This window comes from Lepidothrix coronata, unplaced genomic scaffold (genome assembly GCF_001604755.1).
Source record: "Lepidothrix coronata isolate B3197 unplaced genomic scaffold, Lepidothrix_coronata-1.0 Scaffold66, whole genome shotgun sequence".
Taxonomy (NCBI): Eukaryota; Metazoa; Chordata; class Aves; order Passeriformes; family Pipridae; genus Lepidothrix; species Lepidothrix coronata.
Window position 1 is genome coordinate 1,144,039 of NW_016690246.1, and position 20,968 is coordinate 1,165,006.

General features: G+C 37.7%; 1 protein-coding gene across 18 annotated transcripts in view; it reads right to left on the reverse strand.

The window, feature by feature from the left end:
• CADPS2 (calcium dependent secretion activator 2) overlaps nt 1–20,968 on the reverse strand; it is a 297,812-nt gene that overhangs the window by 185,654 nt on the left and 91,190 nt on the right. For all 18 annotated transcript variants that reach the window (XM_017818206.1, XM_017818200.1, XM_017818205.1 and 15 more), the window contains exons 3-4: nt 13,198–13,270; nt 12,867–13,126 (exon numbers count right to left, since the gene is read on the reverse strand). In XM_017818206.1, coding sequence (XP_017673695.1) covers nt 12,867–13,126; nt 13,198–13,270 — 333 coding nt within the window. The remainder of the gene's footprint in view (nt 1–12,866; nt 13,127–13,197; nt 13,271–20,968) is intronic.

The window sequence follows — 20,968 nt, forward strand, 5'->3', positions numbered from 1 at the left end:
TGCAAAAGGGCACTGTTCCATGATTTTTAATGTCGCCCTCTAGCCATCACTGACCTCCCCTACATTCCTCAGAGGGGGAGACCAAAGCTGCACATAATACTCAATGTATGGGCATAAGAAGGTTATATACAGCAGGAGAACAATGCTACTGTTGTACACAGAACTAATTATTTCACCGCAGGGAACTCGAAGTGTCTGTCTGAGTTGTAACTGCCCATGCTCAGTTCAGCATCCTGTGGACGTGCACTGGTTTATTTCTCCTCTGATGTATCACCTTACATTTAGCTAAATAGAGCTACATTATATCATATCTGTCACACTTTCACCCATGCAGTTTTGTGAGGTCCTCCTGGAGTTCCCCGCAACTCAAGCAACATTAGAGTAGCCATAACAGTTTCATATTGTCATTCATATAATTCAGAAATTTCCCCTTGCACTGCCTTCTCCAGGATACATATGCTGAATAAACATGCAACACTTCGAAACAGAGTGAAACAGACACAAACAACACAAACTCTCTGGGAACCAATCAAAAGGAAAACAAAAGAAACTTTTCCCAAAACCTCCTTTGAAAATAGCAAGACTGCACCATAAAAATACCACTATCTGGACTTGGATATTTACAACAGAATTTGTCGTTCAGAAAAAAGTGTCAGGGGCTGATGAGGAGTCAGACCACTGGATGTTTAGCACTGCTTTTAAATAACAAGTATTACCATTAAACTGCAGAATAGGATGTGATTAGAATCACATTAGGATTCAAATGAGTGGATCAGTAGTGGATTATAGAGGAGAAAAAAGAAGTTAGAACAGGTCAGAAGTGTCAGTGCAAACAATGGAATTTTCTGCCTCTTGTTCTCTTGTCATTTGTGATGACTGCACAGACCAATTGACAAAACCCAGGTCTGCCCTTCTCACTTGTTGAAACTACAATATTTGACCACCTCTGCTGGACAGGATGAAAACCAAGGAAAGCACATCGTGTTGAGACAAAAGGAAGGAGAATAATTGCAGGCTCTTACTATTTACAGATTTAATCACTATAAATTTTAAGAATATGTTCCACAGATTAATCCAGGACATGGATGCAAAGCATCAATTTTTATTAACAGAAATAGAAAAATTAAGATCTGTAGTATGTCATCCTGTAAACATATTTTGTCTAACTCTGTCTTGGTTTTCACATCTGCTTACTGGAGTTCAGGGATACTGTCAAGACAGACTCCTCACACTCATCACAGCACTGTCTTCCACACTGCAGAGGTCAAACTCTTCAGTTGTTGCTAATATGAAAATGCCTTCCACCCCAACTTTGCCATCACAAAATTATGAATACCCACACACAAAACAGCTTAACCTTTACTTTTTTTTTTTTTTTTTACTCAAGTCTTTGTCTTGCTATTTGTATGGGTGTTCTTCCTACAGCTAGGCAGGGCAAAAAGCTTCAGAGCTATTCATAGAGCCTATTGAACCATCCAAATAAAGTATCTTTTAAGTCAGAAATGTAGGGTCCCTGGGTAATCAATGGAGAGACAGAGAAGCCTCCAGAGTTATTTAAAGCACTTAAGCAGTTATCTATACGCCTACCATGAATACTGTGGAAGTCCCAACTGCACTGGTAATCTCTGGTGAGTAAGATGATCAAAGAAATGGGTGTTCTTATTCTCTCTCTCACCTTCCCCCAGACCCTGCTGAAATAGATACTGGCTGTCACCTTCAGAACAAGGTGGTTTCAGATTTGCCTAGGGAATACCCTCCCACACCCACCCTAAGCAGGAAGTGATGGGCCTGAAATGAGTTATGACTCATGTCCTCATCCTCCTTAGAAAAAGTCTTCCACCCTCCTCCTCTCCCACCACCTGCACAAAGATTACCATATTGAAGACAACCAAAAAATTAGCTTGAAAACCTTGTTGGGATGTGCATAAAAATATCCTAAAGGGGCTCACAGTGTTTTCCATTTTCCTAAAGTTATCTTTGCTTCAGAGGGAAATCCCCTTTCCTTTTACTTACCCTCCTCACTCTCAAAAATTATCACGCAGAATGTTTTCTTGCCTTATTAATCATTGATAAGATTGTCTTTGGAGTGTTGAAACCAAAGCTAATACATGCAATTAGGAGAATAAATGTTAATGAGCATTGCATTAAGTAAGCAAAAGCACCTTGAATGCCATGTCAACATTTTTTCCAAATAATTAAATGTGGCTGACTTAACTAGATAGAATTCAAGCTGACAGTTTTTTCTAAATATGATGTGGAGAAGCTAGAAGATAACAGAAATGGAATCTCATTCTCCCTTTCTGTTCAATTCTATTGCATCAGCTGGAGAATGCTCTGTATTGCCACCTGTTTCCAGAAGTCAGTGATATTAATGCTGTGTAGATACCTATCCACAAATATAAAAACCCTAAATAGTTCAGTAAGGACTGAAAAATAGATTTAATCCAGAGGTTAATGTATAAGAAGGCAAGCTTCATCTATAGATTTGTGTTGTACTGTGAAAATTTGACTTCCTTATTTATAAAGGTTCTAATCTATGGAGCAAGGTCCAAAAGAAAACAGTTTATGGCTCTTCAATCTAATAACCTAGTTTAAAATTCTCCATGTTAGGTTATCAATCCTGTCCACAAACATGTCTGTGCTTTCTTGACAAGTTGGATGTGTCACTCTGGGCCATCTTTGTTGTCAGTCTTACAGTCACCTTGGATCTCCTCAAGGTCATGTCACAGATGCAGTGACAAGCATCAAGGGGCAGTGGGTGGAAGGCTAGAAGGGCCTCAGGAATCTCTCTGCAACATCACAGATCCAGGTAGAACACAGTATAGAGGTCACACACCACAGGTTAGAAGCAAGTATAAAGATCTGGCCAGATGTGTGCTTTTGTCCTAGACAAGGTGGAGTCAACAGACAACACTTTTCACTTCATCTTTTTCCTGGTCTCACTCCCATGATCTGAAGTGCCCAACATGCACTCTTCCCACAAGAACAACTGCAGAGAGGCACGGATCCATTCTCCTGCTGCTAGAAGTTACAAGCTTCCAGTTTCTATCCTTCCAGAAACGTGGAAACTGCTAACATTAAACAGGTGTGAAAACTAGTTACAGAAAGTCTGCTATCCACCTGTAAAACAAAATAGTTACTCCGGTATGGTAAAACTGGAATACTGTTCAGATAAGAAGGGATAGGCATTTCAGGCAAGATCCTTCTGTCTTCAGTCTCCTGAGAAAAGACACAGTACGGGGAGAAGACTGTGTCAGATTGACTGGAACATGATTTATACAGCTCCTAGGAATAAAACAAAGCTTCTCCAGAAATTGTGTATACCTTTGGAGGCTCTCTCAGGTATGGCTCAGTGCTGTTTTCCATCATTTATGGGCAGTCCTAGTGTTCCAATGTTAAAAAAGGTTGGCAGTGCATGATCAGTTAGGAAAACAGTTCATTCAGAGGTGACAGAGGGAGTGACTCTTCCCTTACTTCATTTGCAAAGGGATATTTCTCCTACCATAGCCCCAGAGCGATTACCATACAATGGCTCCTTTCAACATCAGCTAGAAGTCAACATTTCTACTAAATATGTAGCCTCAATTTTATTTCAGTTTTTTCCTGTTTATACTAAAATGTCTGGAAGTCAATTTATTTATCCGCTATCTCAAGAAACAGATTCCCATAGAGAATACGAAGTACAGATGAATCCTATTCTTACTCTCCTTTTACTTTTTCCTAGCACGCTGTAAACTTTTAGAGGGTTCAAATTATTCTTTCTTATCTCTATACCTGTTACTGACCAAAAAAAAGGTTATTTCCATTGGCCTGAGAATTTTTCATGCCTGTAGCAGAAAACTAAAACGAAAATAATCTACCTACCTGTAGAATATCTAGAGATAGAGAAACAGGCACTTCCTTGTAAACACTTAAGAAGTCCGAAATGATGAACATCTAATCACAGACAGCCTCAGCACTGACACCAGACTGAATCTGAGCAACTATCTTTGAGGCTCGTAATATAAAGTATGGGAATAAATGAAAGGCCAGGGAGTACCTCCCTGCATGATGGGATTATTCTATTGAAAATCAATCCTCTCTTAGGGTGAGAGGGTATCTGGGGTAGACAGCCTGGAAGCTTAGAGATCGAGAGATTAGATCCTAGCTATTAGGGCAGCCTCAGCAGAGGAGACTGCTGAAAAGGTGACCTGAGAGTTCTCTCATTTTTAAGACAGCCACAAAAATACCTGCCTAGAGGATGAAAAAAAGATACACACAAATTATAGCTTATTCAAAGAGAGCTGCAGATTTCTCAGCCATTTTACATAAATAATTACTCTGGCATGGGACAGTCTATCCTCTATTATGGCTGGTATTAATATTTAAAATATCACAGAATCACAGAATAGTTAGTTTGGAAGGGACCTCTGGAGACCTTGTTGTCCAACACCCCTGCCAAGGCAGTGTTATATTAAACCTACAGCATCCAGGTGGAACCTCCCTGGACAGCCTGTTCCAAGGCTCTGCCATCCTCAATATAAAGGTGGTCTTCCTCACATCAAGGTGGAACTTCTTGTGTTTTAGTTTATGGCCAAAATATGTATCTATCATATATATAGAAAGAGAGAGACATAAAGAGATGGCTCATTTCCACATTTACTTGCATCTTTGTCTCTGGACTGACTGGGGTGCAGGAGCCCATAAGGAACTTGTCCTGGCAGCCAACTGCAAAGAAACTTCCTTTCATGAAGGAAGAGCTAAGAGGGTTCTCACTTAAAAATTTCAGAAATGGGGGGGAAAAGCAACTAAGCTTTAGAACAAGAAATCCAGTACCAGTGAGCAAGAGGGATACAGAAACAAAGGGTCATTCTTTTCCTGTGGTTTTTTTCACAGGAGCAGCCTCACACTGGCTGCTGAAGACATCTCGGGATGAAAAATGCTGCAGAGGAACAAGTGATTGTTACAAGCAAAACTGCTTTACTTTGAATTGATGAAGAGGAAATATAGAATACTACCATGTCTTAAGAAGAACAGATGACAAATTCATGCTAAGGGTCATTAACTTATTCGGCTTGCTCACAGGCATTCATTGAAATGCACATATAAGCTAGTAATAAGACACATTAATAAACTTAATCATCAGTCTGGAAATGTGGCTGTACAAATTATTTGTTTGGTATTCACCTACCTGAAGACACAGAATCTCTCCTTAAAAAAAAAGGAATTAAAAAAATTTAATAACACGACGGCCTTTGGCAGAAAAGTTTTACTTTTATTGCTTAATAACAAAGTAGACAAATTTTATCTTCAGCTGGTAATATTAAACATGATGAGTCAAATGCACTGGTGCTTATAATACAAGTGCAAGTTAAATGCCAGATATATTTGGCTTTGAGTGTTCAGGCAGCTTAACTCCCTTGGATCTAGAATTGAAGAGAATGTCAAAACACCATTAATTACTTCATTAAAGCTCCGAAAGAGTATTTAGGGAAAGAAATACAGGGAAGATAAAAAATAGATGAAGCTTAAAAGGATCTCCTTTAACAAAGCCCAAAACAACTTCCTTATTTCTTTGTGCTACAACAGCCATTCTGCTGCTGTTCCTGCACTCGTTGAATGCCAAAGACAGAAAACAAAACGGGTTGAAAGAACAATCTGCAGCCAAAATCCCAATGTCTATGATTCCTATCCTCAGGGGAGGTGTAAGACAGAGCAGGGGAGATGGGTAATTCTCAGCTTCTCTCTGCTGATTCCTAGTCAGGCCTGGTTTACCTCTTCTGGCAAGAAAGGTGATCCACAGGAGAATAGACCTACGAGGACACTAACTTAGTCAATGCAAGTAAATGCACTAGTCTATGAGTGCTGATAATCTCACAGTTTACTAAAGACCCTACGTGTCCAATTCCTTCACACACTTGCAAAGCAAAGCACAAAATCAGAAGCCACAAATGCACAAAGAGTTCCATGACAGAAAAAATCCATACGTAAGATTAGCTCAGTTGGTTAGAGCATGGTGCTAAGAACAGTGAGGTTGTGGGTTTGATCCCTGTATGGGCCATTCACTTAAGAGCTGGACTCAATGATCCTTTTGGGTACCTTCCAACTTCAGATATTCTGAGTAATTCTGTAAATTTTGTCTTAAAAGTAATTAAACATGTAAAACTATCCTTCACAGTTTTTTCTTAACAGTTATACTGAACAAATAAAGCTTTGAATATTTTCATGGTTTTCAGATGACCCATTTGTTTTCCTTTTAAAGGTAGATGTCAAAGTCAATTTTCCTCATCCAATAGCCAAATAAGAAGGACGCTGCAATACCTCAAGTACTGAAAATGCATTAATGTTGCCAATACACCATTTCTCCCTGGTATTTCCTCAGTATTCCTTTAGCTATAAAAGAACCACTTCAAAGTATTTCATTATATAGCTTGCAAAGCTTTTAAACATTGTTTAGAGTCAGATATTTAAACATGATAAAAAGGTAACTTGCTTTTCTGAGGATGTTTTAATATTCTTTCCATCACTCTTCTATCATCAGAGTAAATGATAACACATCAACACCCTTTGGGGCAATCAGAGACTTTTTTCCAAAGTAAACTCTGCCATTATATAAAAAACATTTGTTTACAGGATAAAATTCTCTCCCCCCAGGCTATTTAAATACCATTAGTGCATGCTAACAGAACTGAAGCACTTCAACTTACAAGACCTTCTTTTTCATCAGAACTCCTGTTATTAAGCTGAAAATCCAAACTGGCTTGACAAACACTGTTCATCTTAGCTCTGGATATCTCACAATCTCATTACAGAAGTAATCTTAGGGGGAATATTTGTAAGGTTGCAGCACTATTTCCCAAAGCACTGAAACTTTTGTCTTGAGCATGACCTACTTAAACCTCTCGAATGGAGGTAAAAGACCAACTAAGCACCTCAGGAAAAAAAAAAGATAATAATCGAAATAACAAGATAACCATTGAAATAACTTCATATTAAACTCCTGTGTGCCTGTAATCAAGAGTGATATCACCTGAAAAACAGACAATATATCAAATCCTATAAGAAATGACAACTTATTTCTCCATTGAAATATTAGGTTTGAATTAGTCTGCTCTTGCTGAAGAACAGGCAGTGGCAGATCTTTTCTCCCCTTGAAGAACAGGATAAAATCAATCAGAAAGCAGATTGTTTTTTGAGGGAGGAGGGCATGGAAGAAGATATATTCAGGTATTCACAGGTACTAGAAGCCAAAAGTAGATATATGAACAAGACTGAACTGTGGACATTTGAATGTTTCTGCTATAAAAGGCGTGAAACACTTTTCAGGATGATAGACACATAGAAGGACTAACCTGTCTGTGAGGAAGGGCATCATTATTGCCCCATGACAATGTGCAGAAACTTTCTGGACTCACATTTATCATATAAAAACACAGTCAGCACCTTAATACTGACTATAACTCTACAGTCTCCCATAGTCCTACAAAATCATTGCTTTTCTTCTCCCCAGAGATTTCCCATACCACTGCAGTCCTTTCTGCCCACTGAGAGCCCAGACAGCTTCTCCCCTGACTCCCACCCTGCCTGCAGTCCACTCTGCAGTGTCTGCAAAACTGGCTTTTATCTAGAGAGTAAAAACCTCCCCTGCACTGGGGATGTGCATCAGCTGCTACCTAGCAGTAAAATCTTAGCAGGTAGGGCCTGAAAGTAGCAGATCTCCTATATAAAGCATGTGATCAGCACAAGGGTTTGGTTTTTCATTTTCTGGTTGGGTTTTTTTTTTTCATTTTTATAAAAAAAAAAAGGCAACGGGAATATCTTGAGCCAGGTACATCAGTGGATGTCTAGCTAAAACCTGATGCTACCTTTAAAACACAACAATGGACCTTACCAACATTTTTCACAGGTTATTTTGTTGCATAAGGTATAATTTTTTGTGAAATAAGTAATGACAGTCATTGGTGACCACTGGAAATATACTGGCTTAACTGAAGCCCTGGTCACATTATAACGTCTCAAGCAGTAAGTATCTTTTCTTGTAACTAAAAAAGACTCAGATACACATACGGCATAGAAGTACATGTTCTCGAATATAGAGACCAAATAATTTTTCTTCCTGTGCCATACCTCAACTTAATTAATGAATCTGCTTAAGTTTTGGTCTATATACTAAAAGGAAATCTTAGTACTTGTTTAATTACTCAAGAAAAAGATTATCAACACTACATTGAAACTTTCTGCACAAAGAAGTCATTATTCTTTGTGCTTCATAAACTCACATTTGTCCCTATAACTTATACAGAGTATGAAAGTTTCTAAGGAAAATATCCAGAAGTATGGAAAATCTGTGATCTGCGAAATAACTGCACTACTTTTCATTATTTTTACCAAGAAAACCACCAGAACTAAACCCACAAAAGTCATGAAGGTCTTGTTGCAAATTAAATTGCCCTTAATTTGACTTTTTTCCAAAACTGCACAATTAACTGGAATTCAGTAAAGTGTTGGGTGAAAGACTCCAACTGTATTCAGCACCATCAGCAGACTTCACTTCAGTAGAAATTCTTCACAGAAACTATTTTTGGAATTAAAAATAAAAAAAAAATATTACAGAAGATAAAATATAATCCATTGTTCTTAATATTAGACGCTTATACAAAGAGTTACATCTTGAAAAAGCTAAAGATAATAAAGGATGTGAACTAAATATGACACAAGGATTTTAAACAGGGAATTACATCCTGAAGCAAAGTACCATATAAAGATATTTTCAAAATAATTAGTTTGTGGTTAATTCCCAAAAAGTCAACACTAGAAGACTTAGTAAATAATTCTTCTTAAAAAATGTTACATCATATTTAAAATTATTTATTACTTGTCAAAAAAGAGAATGTGACTTGCAAAACATTTTTTCATTATGAAAATCAGTATTGTTCTCTTCTCCTGCCACCCAAGAAAGGGATTTATATCGGCCAAAAAAGTCAGCCTTATAAAGGTACTTTCAAAATAAAATAAACTCTTGTGTGGAGTTACGATTTACCTGATACAGAAATTCTGGTACTGATGAAGTGGTGTAATAATAGTGTATGACCACACATCAGTTTGACTTTCATTGTGACTTTCTGCAAAGTTATCCTCTACATCAGTGAATAATTAAAAAAAAAAAAAAGAGAGAAGAGAAAAAAAAGATTATATCATGTTTGATGTCTATAAATCAAAGAAGTTGTAACAACAGTTTGGCCAGGCATCTCAAATGCAAGTCAAGGAGCTCATTAAGTCCCAGATAACTGGCAATCATTCCTTTATCATAAAATACAGCTCAAGGCAGCGCAATGTAAATAAAAAATTAGGTGAAAGTGATTCACTTACAAAACTGAACCTTTTAATCACAAAGAGATGTGGGTGGTTGGCAGCAGTCACTGGCCTTTCTCTAAATTGATCATAGAAGAAGTCTTCAACATCCTAATGAGAACATCCTGTTAATGTTCACTGCCTAAGGACAAGCTTAGGCATTTAGTGGATGTTAAAAGATTGTGACAAAAAGTTATTCTTCAAAGAAAGATGCAAAAAATTCTCATAGCTATGTGGACTATGTTTGATAGCGTCAGAGAGTTGGTCTATTACTATCACTTTATTTTTTGGTTAAGTTATTCTGCTGGTTGAACGAACATTGCTATCAAACAAAGGATAGAGACTGGCAACTAGTGTGGACCCACAGGAAGCCCCACTCTAAGAAAATTGTCTGATGGGCTACTGTGAGATACCAATGGTGTAAAAGCTGAAGAGAACGCTCCATTTAGAACAGGCTGGGGAAGAGAGGCTGCTGAAATCCAATAAAAAGTTTCTAAATGCAGAGAAAGTCAGAAGGATGAGGCTGGCAGACAACACTTCCTACTGTTATACACAGCACCCTTGTCTGCTTAGCAGACCTGTAGGTGCAGGATACTTTACTCTTATCATTGTAAGACATTTTTCTGTTTCCTATTTGCAACAGGCTAAAAGATACAAAGAAAAAGGGGGAAAGAAAAAGACAAGAGTTTTCTGCACAAATTCCAACTACAGATTTGCTGATAAGGGCAGCTGTTTCTCAGCAAAATATACAGAATTTCATACATCTGATTCTCTGCTAGAAGCACAGGCTAGAAGCCAAAGTAATCAAAACCTCTATCAAAAAATACAATTTTAACATCTGTTTGGACTTGGACTTATCTTACTTCTCCCAGACACTATTGATTATCATTATCTGCAAGTCTCTAGTATTTTAAACAGCAGTGGCAAAGGGAAATTAAAGTGAGCATTTTCATACAAACACAGACAGAGGCTTCCAGGGCAGAATGAATACTACTGGTGCTGACTGAAATCTGAGTCTTATCTTCCTCTCATCTTCTATGAATACACTGTCAATAGAAAGAAATAAGATGCAGTCTAAACTAAAATATTTATTAAAATTATAATGAGAAGTAAGGGATTTTGCCAAAGGAGAAAAGACACTACATTATCAGAGAGACTTGTTGCTGTCTGCACTGCACTTCCTGGGAAGGCTGGGTATGACTGCTGTTTTTTTCTCTGCAACAAACTTTTCTTCATACCTTTGGTTTATTATGTGCTTGACTGGACCACAGGAATAGGATATGAAAAGTGTGTTTGGTGGCAACTCTTGGAGTACATAATGAAAGTTTCTGCTTTAGCAAAGTAACCTCATCCTTGCCTCAGAAAACTAAAACCCTCAGAAAGCTAGAACCCCGAACAAGGGTATATCCTTGAAGTCTTTCCCTCTCCATTCTTTCCAGCTTGAAATACCCAGGTGCTCATGTATCTGCTCCCAAAGAAGTAAGTCTCTCTTCCCATCCTCCAATACTTTTATGAATCCAGGGTAAACACTGTGTCCTTCAGAGACCTGTGGGGGAGATTTTACAACCTTCAGTGCTCAAAAGCAGGAAGATCAAGAGAAGCGCCTTCTCTTAATCCCATTGAGGCATCTTTGTACATGTCAGAGTGGTTAGTCTTTCTCCCTTTTTACCTACAATGAGATTATTTTCTGTTTAATTTTCAATTAAAAAAGAAGAAAAGAAAACTATTCCATGCTCACAGTTTTACCATGTTAGAAGACAAAAATGAGCCACTGGGATGTTTCAATCACTCCATAAGTTATGGCCTCATCAATATTTCTACAATTAAGAATCAAAATAAAGAAGCCTTCAAGTATACAGATAGAATAACCTAGTGGGCTGTATCATCAGAACCACATCTATACTAAGGGAACAATTTTCTTGTTTAATTGTTCAAAGCTCTACAATCACACTCTTATATTCCTCTAGCCCAATGCAGACTAACAGCAGATTTTGACCACTCACAGTGACATACAAAGCAAGATTTAGCAATTGTCAGGCAACAGAGGAGAGAGAAATCCATGCAGACTTTCTACTACAAGTAACAGGTTATCCACTTCTGGGGAAAAAATTGTGAATTTTTCATGTTTTCAGGTATTGGAACAAGTTGCCCAGAAAGTTTGCACAGTCTGCCTCCATTCATAGAACTTTTGAGACCTTCCTGATAAAGCCCTCAGTAACCTAATCTGTCCTCACAGTTGACCCTGCTTTGAGCAGGACTGAATGAGATCTTATCCAAACTGAACCATCCCATGCCTCCGTGTTCTATTGTATATAAACCCCTCCCACAAATAAGTAGAATTATTACCACAGATTTCAGTGCTTCTTTATTTTGTTACCAACCTGCATATTCCCAGAGGTTAGCTTCCTGATTTACATGTATGAGAATTAACAGGCAAAAGGAAAAAGAAGGGGCATACAGGAAAAAAAGAAGGAATACTTGCTATCTCTCACTGCTCATAATTTGATGCAGAATAGAATATTACACTTTCTCATTATGAAAGTTGGATCTATGACCCTGAGAAGTGTTAAACACCACAGATGTTTCGATTATAGAACAGTTACATGATTTCATGCCACACTAATCCATAAATGAAGTAGGCAACAAAGTCCCAAGATTCTTCGTTTGTTCCTGTATTAAGATGGTCCATAACTACAAGCCAACCTTTAGCATAATATACAAAAAACAGCTTAGCTGTAATCTGGTTCACCATTTTATAGACAGCGCAGAAAGCTGTGTGAGCTCAGTTTAAATGCTACATCCACGTTGGCTGGTTGTGAGACTTGCAAAAATAGCTCAGTTTTCTTCAGGTTCTTCCTCTTAAGTAACTGCTAATTTACACTTGCATCACTGTGAAGACTGGCTAATAAAATATTTTTACATACCAATTACAGTACTGATTAGTGAGAGATTATACATATAAATCTAAATATGACTGTTGAATAGACTGTCTTGGCCTCAGTAATTTACGGGGAACATCACTTATCCAACAAAACAACAAAGTAAAAATGTGCAAATTAACTTGATAGAGAGTGCTTGAAATGGAACTCATTTAGTTCTAACGTGAACCTTCTAGACACTGGATGGCCAACAGTATCCTGAATCACCTGTCATCTATTTACGGCATAAAATTTCTTTTAAAGGTATATACACATGCTCAGAAATGTATGTATGTGCATATGTAATTTATATGAAGGTATGCAGGTGTACAAACCATAGAACATTCCTCAGAATCACCCGAATCACTGGAGCTGTCACACTATAAAGGTGTCAGGAGATCCTGTAGCATAAGTATCATATACCCTGGCATACCCTTTTTCCAAGTGCTCAGCAGTGACCCAACCATGGAGAGATTCCTTTCTCAGCATTCTCATCTCCTTGGACTGTGGAGCTGTACCTAAAATTGAAGGATTCTACATGCAGGAAGGAAGCACTTGATCTGCTGGCAAGGGGGAGATATTCTGGACAGAACAGAACTGAATGACACCAATACTTACTTGACAGGCATTATAAATCAACTGGTGTTCCAATTTTTTGATTCCTAGAATCTGCTGAAACATTTCATAAAGCTGTTCCTTGCTCAGAATCAGCTCTGATACAGCACTTAAGGCCATTCTATTTGGCTGTTTGCAAAAGTCCTCTTCTCCCCTGTATATGGCATCGTATTTGGCTAGCCAAGAACTTAACACTGTCTCTTTGCTTAATCCATCGATTTCCGGCAAACTTCGGACTCTCTTTTCTATGTTTTTCTTAAAAACTGACACAATTAAAGTTCCTTAGCACTCAGAGGAAAACTGACAGCTTCAATTAAATAGATATTTATTTTCCCATTTCTAAAGTCACTTGCAGAACATCCTCCACTGTGGACCATTCTTGCAACTCGATCACTCTTGAGAAATACCTTTTAAAATAAAAGAAGAGAAAAAAAAAAAGAAACAGAAAAAGTTAGGCATGGACACAAACACAAAACAATCCCTTTATAAGGGATTACAAAGTAGTATTTTGCTTCTATGCAAGATGGCTTTATATGAAAGAGTTACACAGGCCAAGTTTGCTATGTTTTTCACAAAGAAACAAGTGGCCATTTTGAAAAAGTAAGTTTCTGCATTGAATTAGTACTTACACTAAGTAGTTTTTGAAGCATTTATGCATAAATTTACAATAGCTAGGCTAGAATGAACTTTGAATTAACAGCAGCTAATTTAAAATTTACCTAAAATGAGAGACAAAATCAGGGGAAAAATAAACCCAAGCCCCCCAAAAACTAGAGAAACAACTGAGAGAAGAAAGACACAAAGACACAGAGCTATTTCTACTACTGTAGATACAATACTGGCGACACAATATGGGATTCTCTGTGTAAAATTCCCAGAGACCAACATAAAAATAGCCTCCCAAGTACTCATACTCTAAGATATGAAAAGGCAAATTACAACAACAAACCAATTAAATCAGCATCAGCATTCTGTAAGAACTTTTCAGTGTTCAAGGATGGTTGTATTCATCTCTTCTTTTAATAAGGGCCTTAGCAAGGTTGATCTGTATGTGGCCTGTACATAGCTCATTTCTAGTAGCAAGTCTCATGAAATTGTTCCTCTACAAGCTGCAACCAACAAAAAGGTGACCTGCGTAAACAACTGTGCCTTGAGCAAGAGAGAAACTACATCATGTCATTGAAAGCATAACTTGGGGAGAACCACCTGGCTTCCTGCAGCAAAGGAGATGGATCAGGGCCCTCCACCCTGCACAGTTCAGCTGCTGGGGGCTGCTTGGGTCCCACACCAACACCCCACGCACAGCTGAAATGCAAGGAACAGAAGTGAAACCACAAAGTTGAAAGAGATTTCCTATCTGTCACCTTTCTGACTGCCTGCTCTCTTCAATCAGATGTATGAACTGGAAGTTAACTACGAATTTTCAGATAGTCATTTTAGTCACTGAGAGCTATGAAATCACAATGAATGTACACAATAGCACAGTAGAGCTCTTACTCCATTTAATATCTCATGTGAGAAGACAGTGCACCTAACAACCAACCTAAAACACTACTGTGCATCACTTATAACATACAAAACAATGGAGTAGGAGAGGATCTAAAAACCTGAGCAGAGAGGAGTACACAGACACAAACAGATCAAGAAAAATGTATTCTAAAAGTTTCAGTGCTTGTCAATGCATGTACCGTATTTTAAAATTTAGTTACTTACAAAGCACATCTTTCAACAGATATCCTAATTGATATTGTACACAAGGTTGCAGATTAGGCCTAAAAGTACTTGCCCAAACAGATTATTCAAAAAAACCATCACCAGTATATGCTAATCACATTATATGCTCTATCTGTACCAAAATAGATTTCCTTTTATGGAAACGTTAAGTATCTACGGTTAAATTCTTATCCATAATGAGACCTGACATGGTTACTGTCAATTAATGTTTATATTAATTTCCTCAAAATGCTACTCAAATATCGAATTTAATTTCAAAATACATAATAGTCAGAAATTCCACTAGGCAATAAAACATCAACACAAACAGGTACATGGATATTAAGTCTTTCCTTGTTCTAACAGTCTGCAATTACAATGATTCATTCCTCCAACAGCTTCACTGGAAAGCAAACAGGAAAAAATTACAAAAGATGACTTCAAACTAACTTCAGCTACTTTCTACTGTTCATAAACAACACTTAATCTTCCATCATATTAGTCTGCACACCCAGTGAGAGAAAGAAGATGCAGAAGACAGAAAGAAATAAGAATATTTATAGACAATTTCCACCCAATGTCTCATATCCATGCAAGACTACACGACCCTATGTATTGCTAATATAACTGGATCGGTCTTCTTAAAAAAAACCCAAACAAAAACAACCTGCAAAATCCATACTGTAAGATCATCAGCATATGGTTCACCATTCATTATCTTCTTTCATTCATATTGTTCCAAACCATTAATTCTGAATGCAAGAGCTGAGAAGCTGTTACCACTTTTCTTTATTTATGAACCATACTAATTCAAAATTTATTTCTGATTCTGAAATCGATTTTCCAAGAGACTGCAGGAAAAATCTATTCCATTTTTTAACCACTTAAGCATGGAAGGGAAACACTATTGTAACACTTGGTGTGTGTTACATTGACAAAATAATGGCATATTCATGTTGGACAAAGCAACAGGTATGTGCACATACAAAATACAATCTGCATGTATCCCTGACCCTAAAATGTTCCCTTCTCATGTATTTTGGGTCACAAAGTACATTGTTATTAAATTTTCAAAAATTATTGCAAGATAATTCTTTTGCAAGATACAGTGGATATAGAAGGAATTTACTCAAAATATAAAGCCAAGGTGTGGCTAACAGACTATGAAACATGGTTGGTTATGAAACGGAATCCATTGGACTTAAAGCTTTTATTGTACTATTTGAACAGCAATTTACCAAATTTTTTCCTGAGAGGAAAAAAAAAAAAGAACAACTTTTATTTATGATAATTAAAAAGCAATAATAGCATTTTAACAAACCCACTCAATTTTCAAGACTTTGTTAGCAACAGAAAACCATAAGAGAATGGAAATTCCATTAGGAATGTACCATATGTGTCTCAAATTTAAAACTCTAACATGCATTAAAAAGCTATTATATGTCTCGTTATTCCTGTTCCTGAAAGACATATGCTATTCTTCACGTTGAATGCAAAATCCTTTGCTTCAGTTAGATTTCTTGAGATGTGTCTCTTCAGTTTCAGAGCTTTTCTGAGCCATTTTATGACTGTTTAAAAATAAACCCCAAACAAAACCTAAACAGTAGTTTATAGGAATCAGTACTATATGGAGAATGGCATATCTTTAAAGCAAAATACTAAGTACATTCACTAAATCTCCCACTCTTCTGCCCTTTATTCCTGTATTTTGATAGTCTGATCGTTAGACTTAGTACTAATTAAATAATCATTCAAAAACCTCCAATGTTAAAATGTTATCTCAAGTCTCTGGACTTCCTCAAAGACATCGTGGAGTGATGCTTTTTGGCAGCCAGCATTTGAACTTTTAGTATCATTACTGGTTCCTTGAATCCAAGTCAACATCAACTCTACGCATTATCCACTACTAACAAACGATCAAATACCAAAAAGCAATGCTCTATTAACACATAAAATGCACACAGGAGAAAACAGTTCAAATACAGGTTTTGATGGACCATACATATATGTCCACATTGAGGAACCTTTTCAATTCACACTATTAAGAGCCCTTCTAAATACTTTTGGACTGAACCATACCTTCAGTTTTTGATGGAAAAAGTTCTCGTCAATCAAAGATGAGAGAAGAATTTGTAATCTACTGAAGCAAGGTTCAAATTCACTTTTTTCCAATCATTATACACATGCAATTTCATCAGTTGCAAATGTTAGTAAAAAAACTAAATTCAAAATAGTCTTTAGCACTAGATAGCTACATTAAAAGTATATTTCTGTTTAAAGATGAAAAATCATTATTTAGAAGTACCTACAACAAAGGAAATGCTGGAAATATTAAACAAAGAGCTGGGGTTTACTTTTTCTAGAACATACCCCTTGAATAACTTTTCTATTTATTGAACATCATATCAAATTTAACTAACTATATAATCAGGCAACACAAACTGTAAAGTTTAGGAAAAAAACCATAAGTGAATACAGTAGGGCAGAAGTACCACAAGAATGATTTTGCAGCCTCTGAAAACTCCTTACTCATCTGGCCTCTGTACGTCTTCTAGTAGTGCAATAGCACCAACATCCTCCTCTTCTTTAAGCAAAGCAGCTGGGAACCTCATTTGCCACAAGAGCCACTAGAGATTTTTATTCATTTTTGATGGTCGCTGCTGTTCCTCTAGCTTTGAGGAATCACATTTACAATTCAGACATGCCCTGTGTCTTAACAATCAGTGCTCAATGCATCATCTTTCATGGAAAAGATGGTTGCCGCTCAAAATGCACACAACACCTCTGGGACAGTAGATGTCTAGACATATAGACACCATCTGAATCAGCTTATCACCTTTCTGTACAAGGATTTCAAGCTGCGTTGTAGTTTTTTTTACTTTTTTAAATTCTGGCATTACTGGATCTAAGCCCTTAGTACCCTATATGTTCCAGGATTCAAGCTCTTAGTACCTTGTATGTAGGTGTGTCAGGGATGCACTTGGCCCCTTAACCAAACCAGCAATAGTTTGGTACAGGCTCCAAAGCAGGTAATGGCCTGGGCCGTAGCTGGGCCAAGAACTCCTCTAGTTCCAATCCATTCTCTGAAAACCCACAAAAGAGCAGAGTGACCCAGTGAGCATCGATGCATATGAGCTTGGAACACTGATCATGCATTTCACACATGAATAGCAGGTGGCTTTTCCAAGAGTCATTTATCAAGAAACAATGAAATATGTGGGTACAAGAAATCTCATGCACACCTTTCCTATCACTTGTAATTTGACTAAAAACCAACCACTGTGTTCCATGTATATGACAGCTCAAGTAAGTTTTCTTTGAGCTCTTCCAGCTAAACAGCCTGGCTGAACAATGGTGATCTTTGCTTGAGCTCGGATGGCTCTCAAGGCTGCTCCTTGAGGCTGAGAGACCCATAACCAAGGGCAGATCTTTGGTAAGAGATCGATATCATGCATAACCTTTTAGCATGATAACTTTGACTTGTGCCTTGGTAGCTTTGAATCACCATTCAAATGATTGTGCCATACAGTAATAGAGTAAACCCTGACACCAAACTTTAAGTCACACTTTCACAACATCGTATTAAGACCACTTTTGCTAATCACAGAATCAGCCAAGGTGAAAGGGACTCACAAGGATCATCGAGTCCAACTCCTGACCCTGCACAGGACCACCCCCAAGAATCATACAAGGAAGTTGTAGACTGTGATGAGGTCTCCCCTCAGTCTCCTCTTTTCCAGGCTGAACAGACCAAGTAACCTCAGCTGCTCCTCATACAGCTTCCCCTCAGGGCCCTTTACCATCTTCGTTGCCCTCCTTTGGATGCTCTCTAAGAGCTTAATATCTTTCTTATATTGTGGTGCCCAAAACTGCACACAATATTCGAGGTGAGGCCGCACTAGCGCAGAGCAGAGTGGGACAATCCCCTCCCCCAACCGGCTGACGATGCTTTGCCTGATGACACCCAGGACACAGTTGGCCCTCCTGGCTTCCAAGGCACTGTTGACTCATATTCAACTTGCTGTTGACCAGGACCCCCACGTTGCTAATACCTTTCACAGTGCTTCTTTAAGCAATCTAAATCACCCACTCAGGACAAGGTGCAGTAAAACACCACAGCCCTTACACACAGGGAGGGCCTCTAAATAACAGGTCACCCAAGAGTTGTGGTAGCTTCCTACTTCTATTGCTATGATTACTTGTACGCCATTCTGAACTAAGCATAAAAAATTCTTTTCTTCTAGACTACCAATCACAGCTGTAACAGGATCCTCTGCATTGATGCAGACCATAGGAGATGCTTCATTACCCTCACCTGGGCATTTGTAAAGTGATGGCACCAACTGCTCCAACTGATGTTGCATACTTTATTTTACATTTACTCCAAGCCCCAGGAGCTACCAGCTCACCAGCTTGGCTAGGAGTTTTACTATAACAGGGTTCTTTAATACCTCTAGATAGCACCAAGAGAATGAACCATGGGCTTGTTCCCAAGAAACTTCTTTATTAATTTAGGGGAGTAAATAAGGGAACTTGGCCGAAGTTCAAAAGGACACCACACAAAAATGTTCCACCACAATACTGACTCAGCATATACTACTAATCCACACACTTCAGTCAAGATCCAATAAATCCACAACACTTAAGGCAAAATCCAATCAATTCCACAACACTAAAATCAAGATCCAATCCCTCCAGCTCCAAACCACCATAAGCATCAAGAAAGGAGCAAAGAAAGAGAAGCAGAGGGAGCAAGAAGAGAGAAGGAGAAAGAGGGAGAGACAGATTATATAGCTACCACTGAAGCCTTGTAGAAGACCAGCTCTCACAAGTCCGATGGCAGGGCCATGAGACAAGGAAAACATATGCCTTTGGTTTTATCTGATGTGTTCTGCACTCAAGTACCTGCTGTGCTTTGCACTACTACCGCAAATCAAGTTTATGACACAAAGAATAAATCTTTAAAAAAGGACAGCAATTTTCATGTCTAAATTGAGCTCTAAATTTTCTGAAAAAGACAACCATTCTCTTTCTACAAATTAAAAATAATTGAAATAATTTTCTTGTTTAAAAATTGGATGGGACATGCACCATCATGCTGTGCTAGAAGCATTACTTGAGGCAAAATGAAGCATAGGACATTTACTATGTAATATTAAAGGGCCCTTTGCTGCTACTGGGGTAGGTCCTCAAAGTCTCCCATACTACAGCTCATTAGCAACTCTTGTCACAGTCAACAGCTACCACCAACTTTACTTTAAGTCCTACTTGTTCCACAGGAACAAAAATATTCCCTATTTCAGTGTTTAACATGAGCAGTGTTCTCTGGGATCAGCTCACACATCCCTCAGTAGTTCTACTGCAGTCAGAAACCACACAATGCTTCACACCAAGAGCTGGAGCTAGTTTGATGAAGGCACAGAAAACTTCTGACAGTTTGGAGAACAGCTCCCACAACTACGTATTTTAAGAACAAACGCTTATGCCTGATAGGAAGTAACATATTAAAACCAGCGCTGTTTGCTGCTATACCTTGGAGCTGCAGAAAAAACACATTGGTTCAGATATGACATTCTCACTGCACTTATGAGAGTCTGGAAAAAAAGAAAAAACCTCCAAAAATTGTTAAGTTGATGTTTACATTAGCTCTACTAAGCACACTACAAGAACAAGATCATTTAGGGTCAAAAATAAATAGCTAATGCAGTAGCATCATACATCCAATAGCACACGGTAATTATTTTTATGCTACTTGAATAAAATTACTGCATTGGCCATTGAAATAGCATTTATATTCTAAGAAGAGACTAACAGTTATCAATGCATTTTAATAATTTTTGGCTGCTGAACATGCGTGTAAATTGAGCTACTTGATGAGATTTGTTCAGTATTTTGAAATCAGAAGTACCTTTCATGTTTCTAGAAAAAAAAATTAACACTGGCTTGCAGGTCTTCTTCCTCCCTTGTTGTCTTTTATACCTAGAAATATCCTCCAGGCACTATTTTGATTTTTTTAATATGAAATTGTCAGAGTTAAACTGTCATAGTTTTTAATCTATGTAAATTTTCAGAACAGAGTCCTCACCTGCAAAAGATACTTAAATTTTAAGAAATCACACTAATAAACTCCTATTTCTCTATTTCAGTATTTCCATCATTATTTTGTTAATCAAAGGTTACTTCTCCTAGAAGCATACTATATTGTACAGTTTTGCCCTAATTCAGGAGGGAAAAAAGGTGAAATAAAAAAACCCATAAATTTCAGTTAACAGTGAGGGATTTTTTGTTTTTAAAATCTCCTTAAAGCATCACATTACATGAAGGTGAGAAAAGGTAATAAATTTAAAGTAATCAACCATCATCATCCAAAGAGTCATAGTCTTCTTTTAATA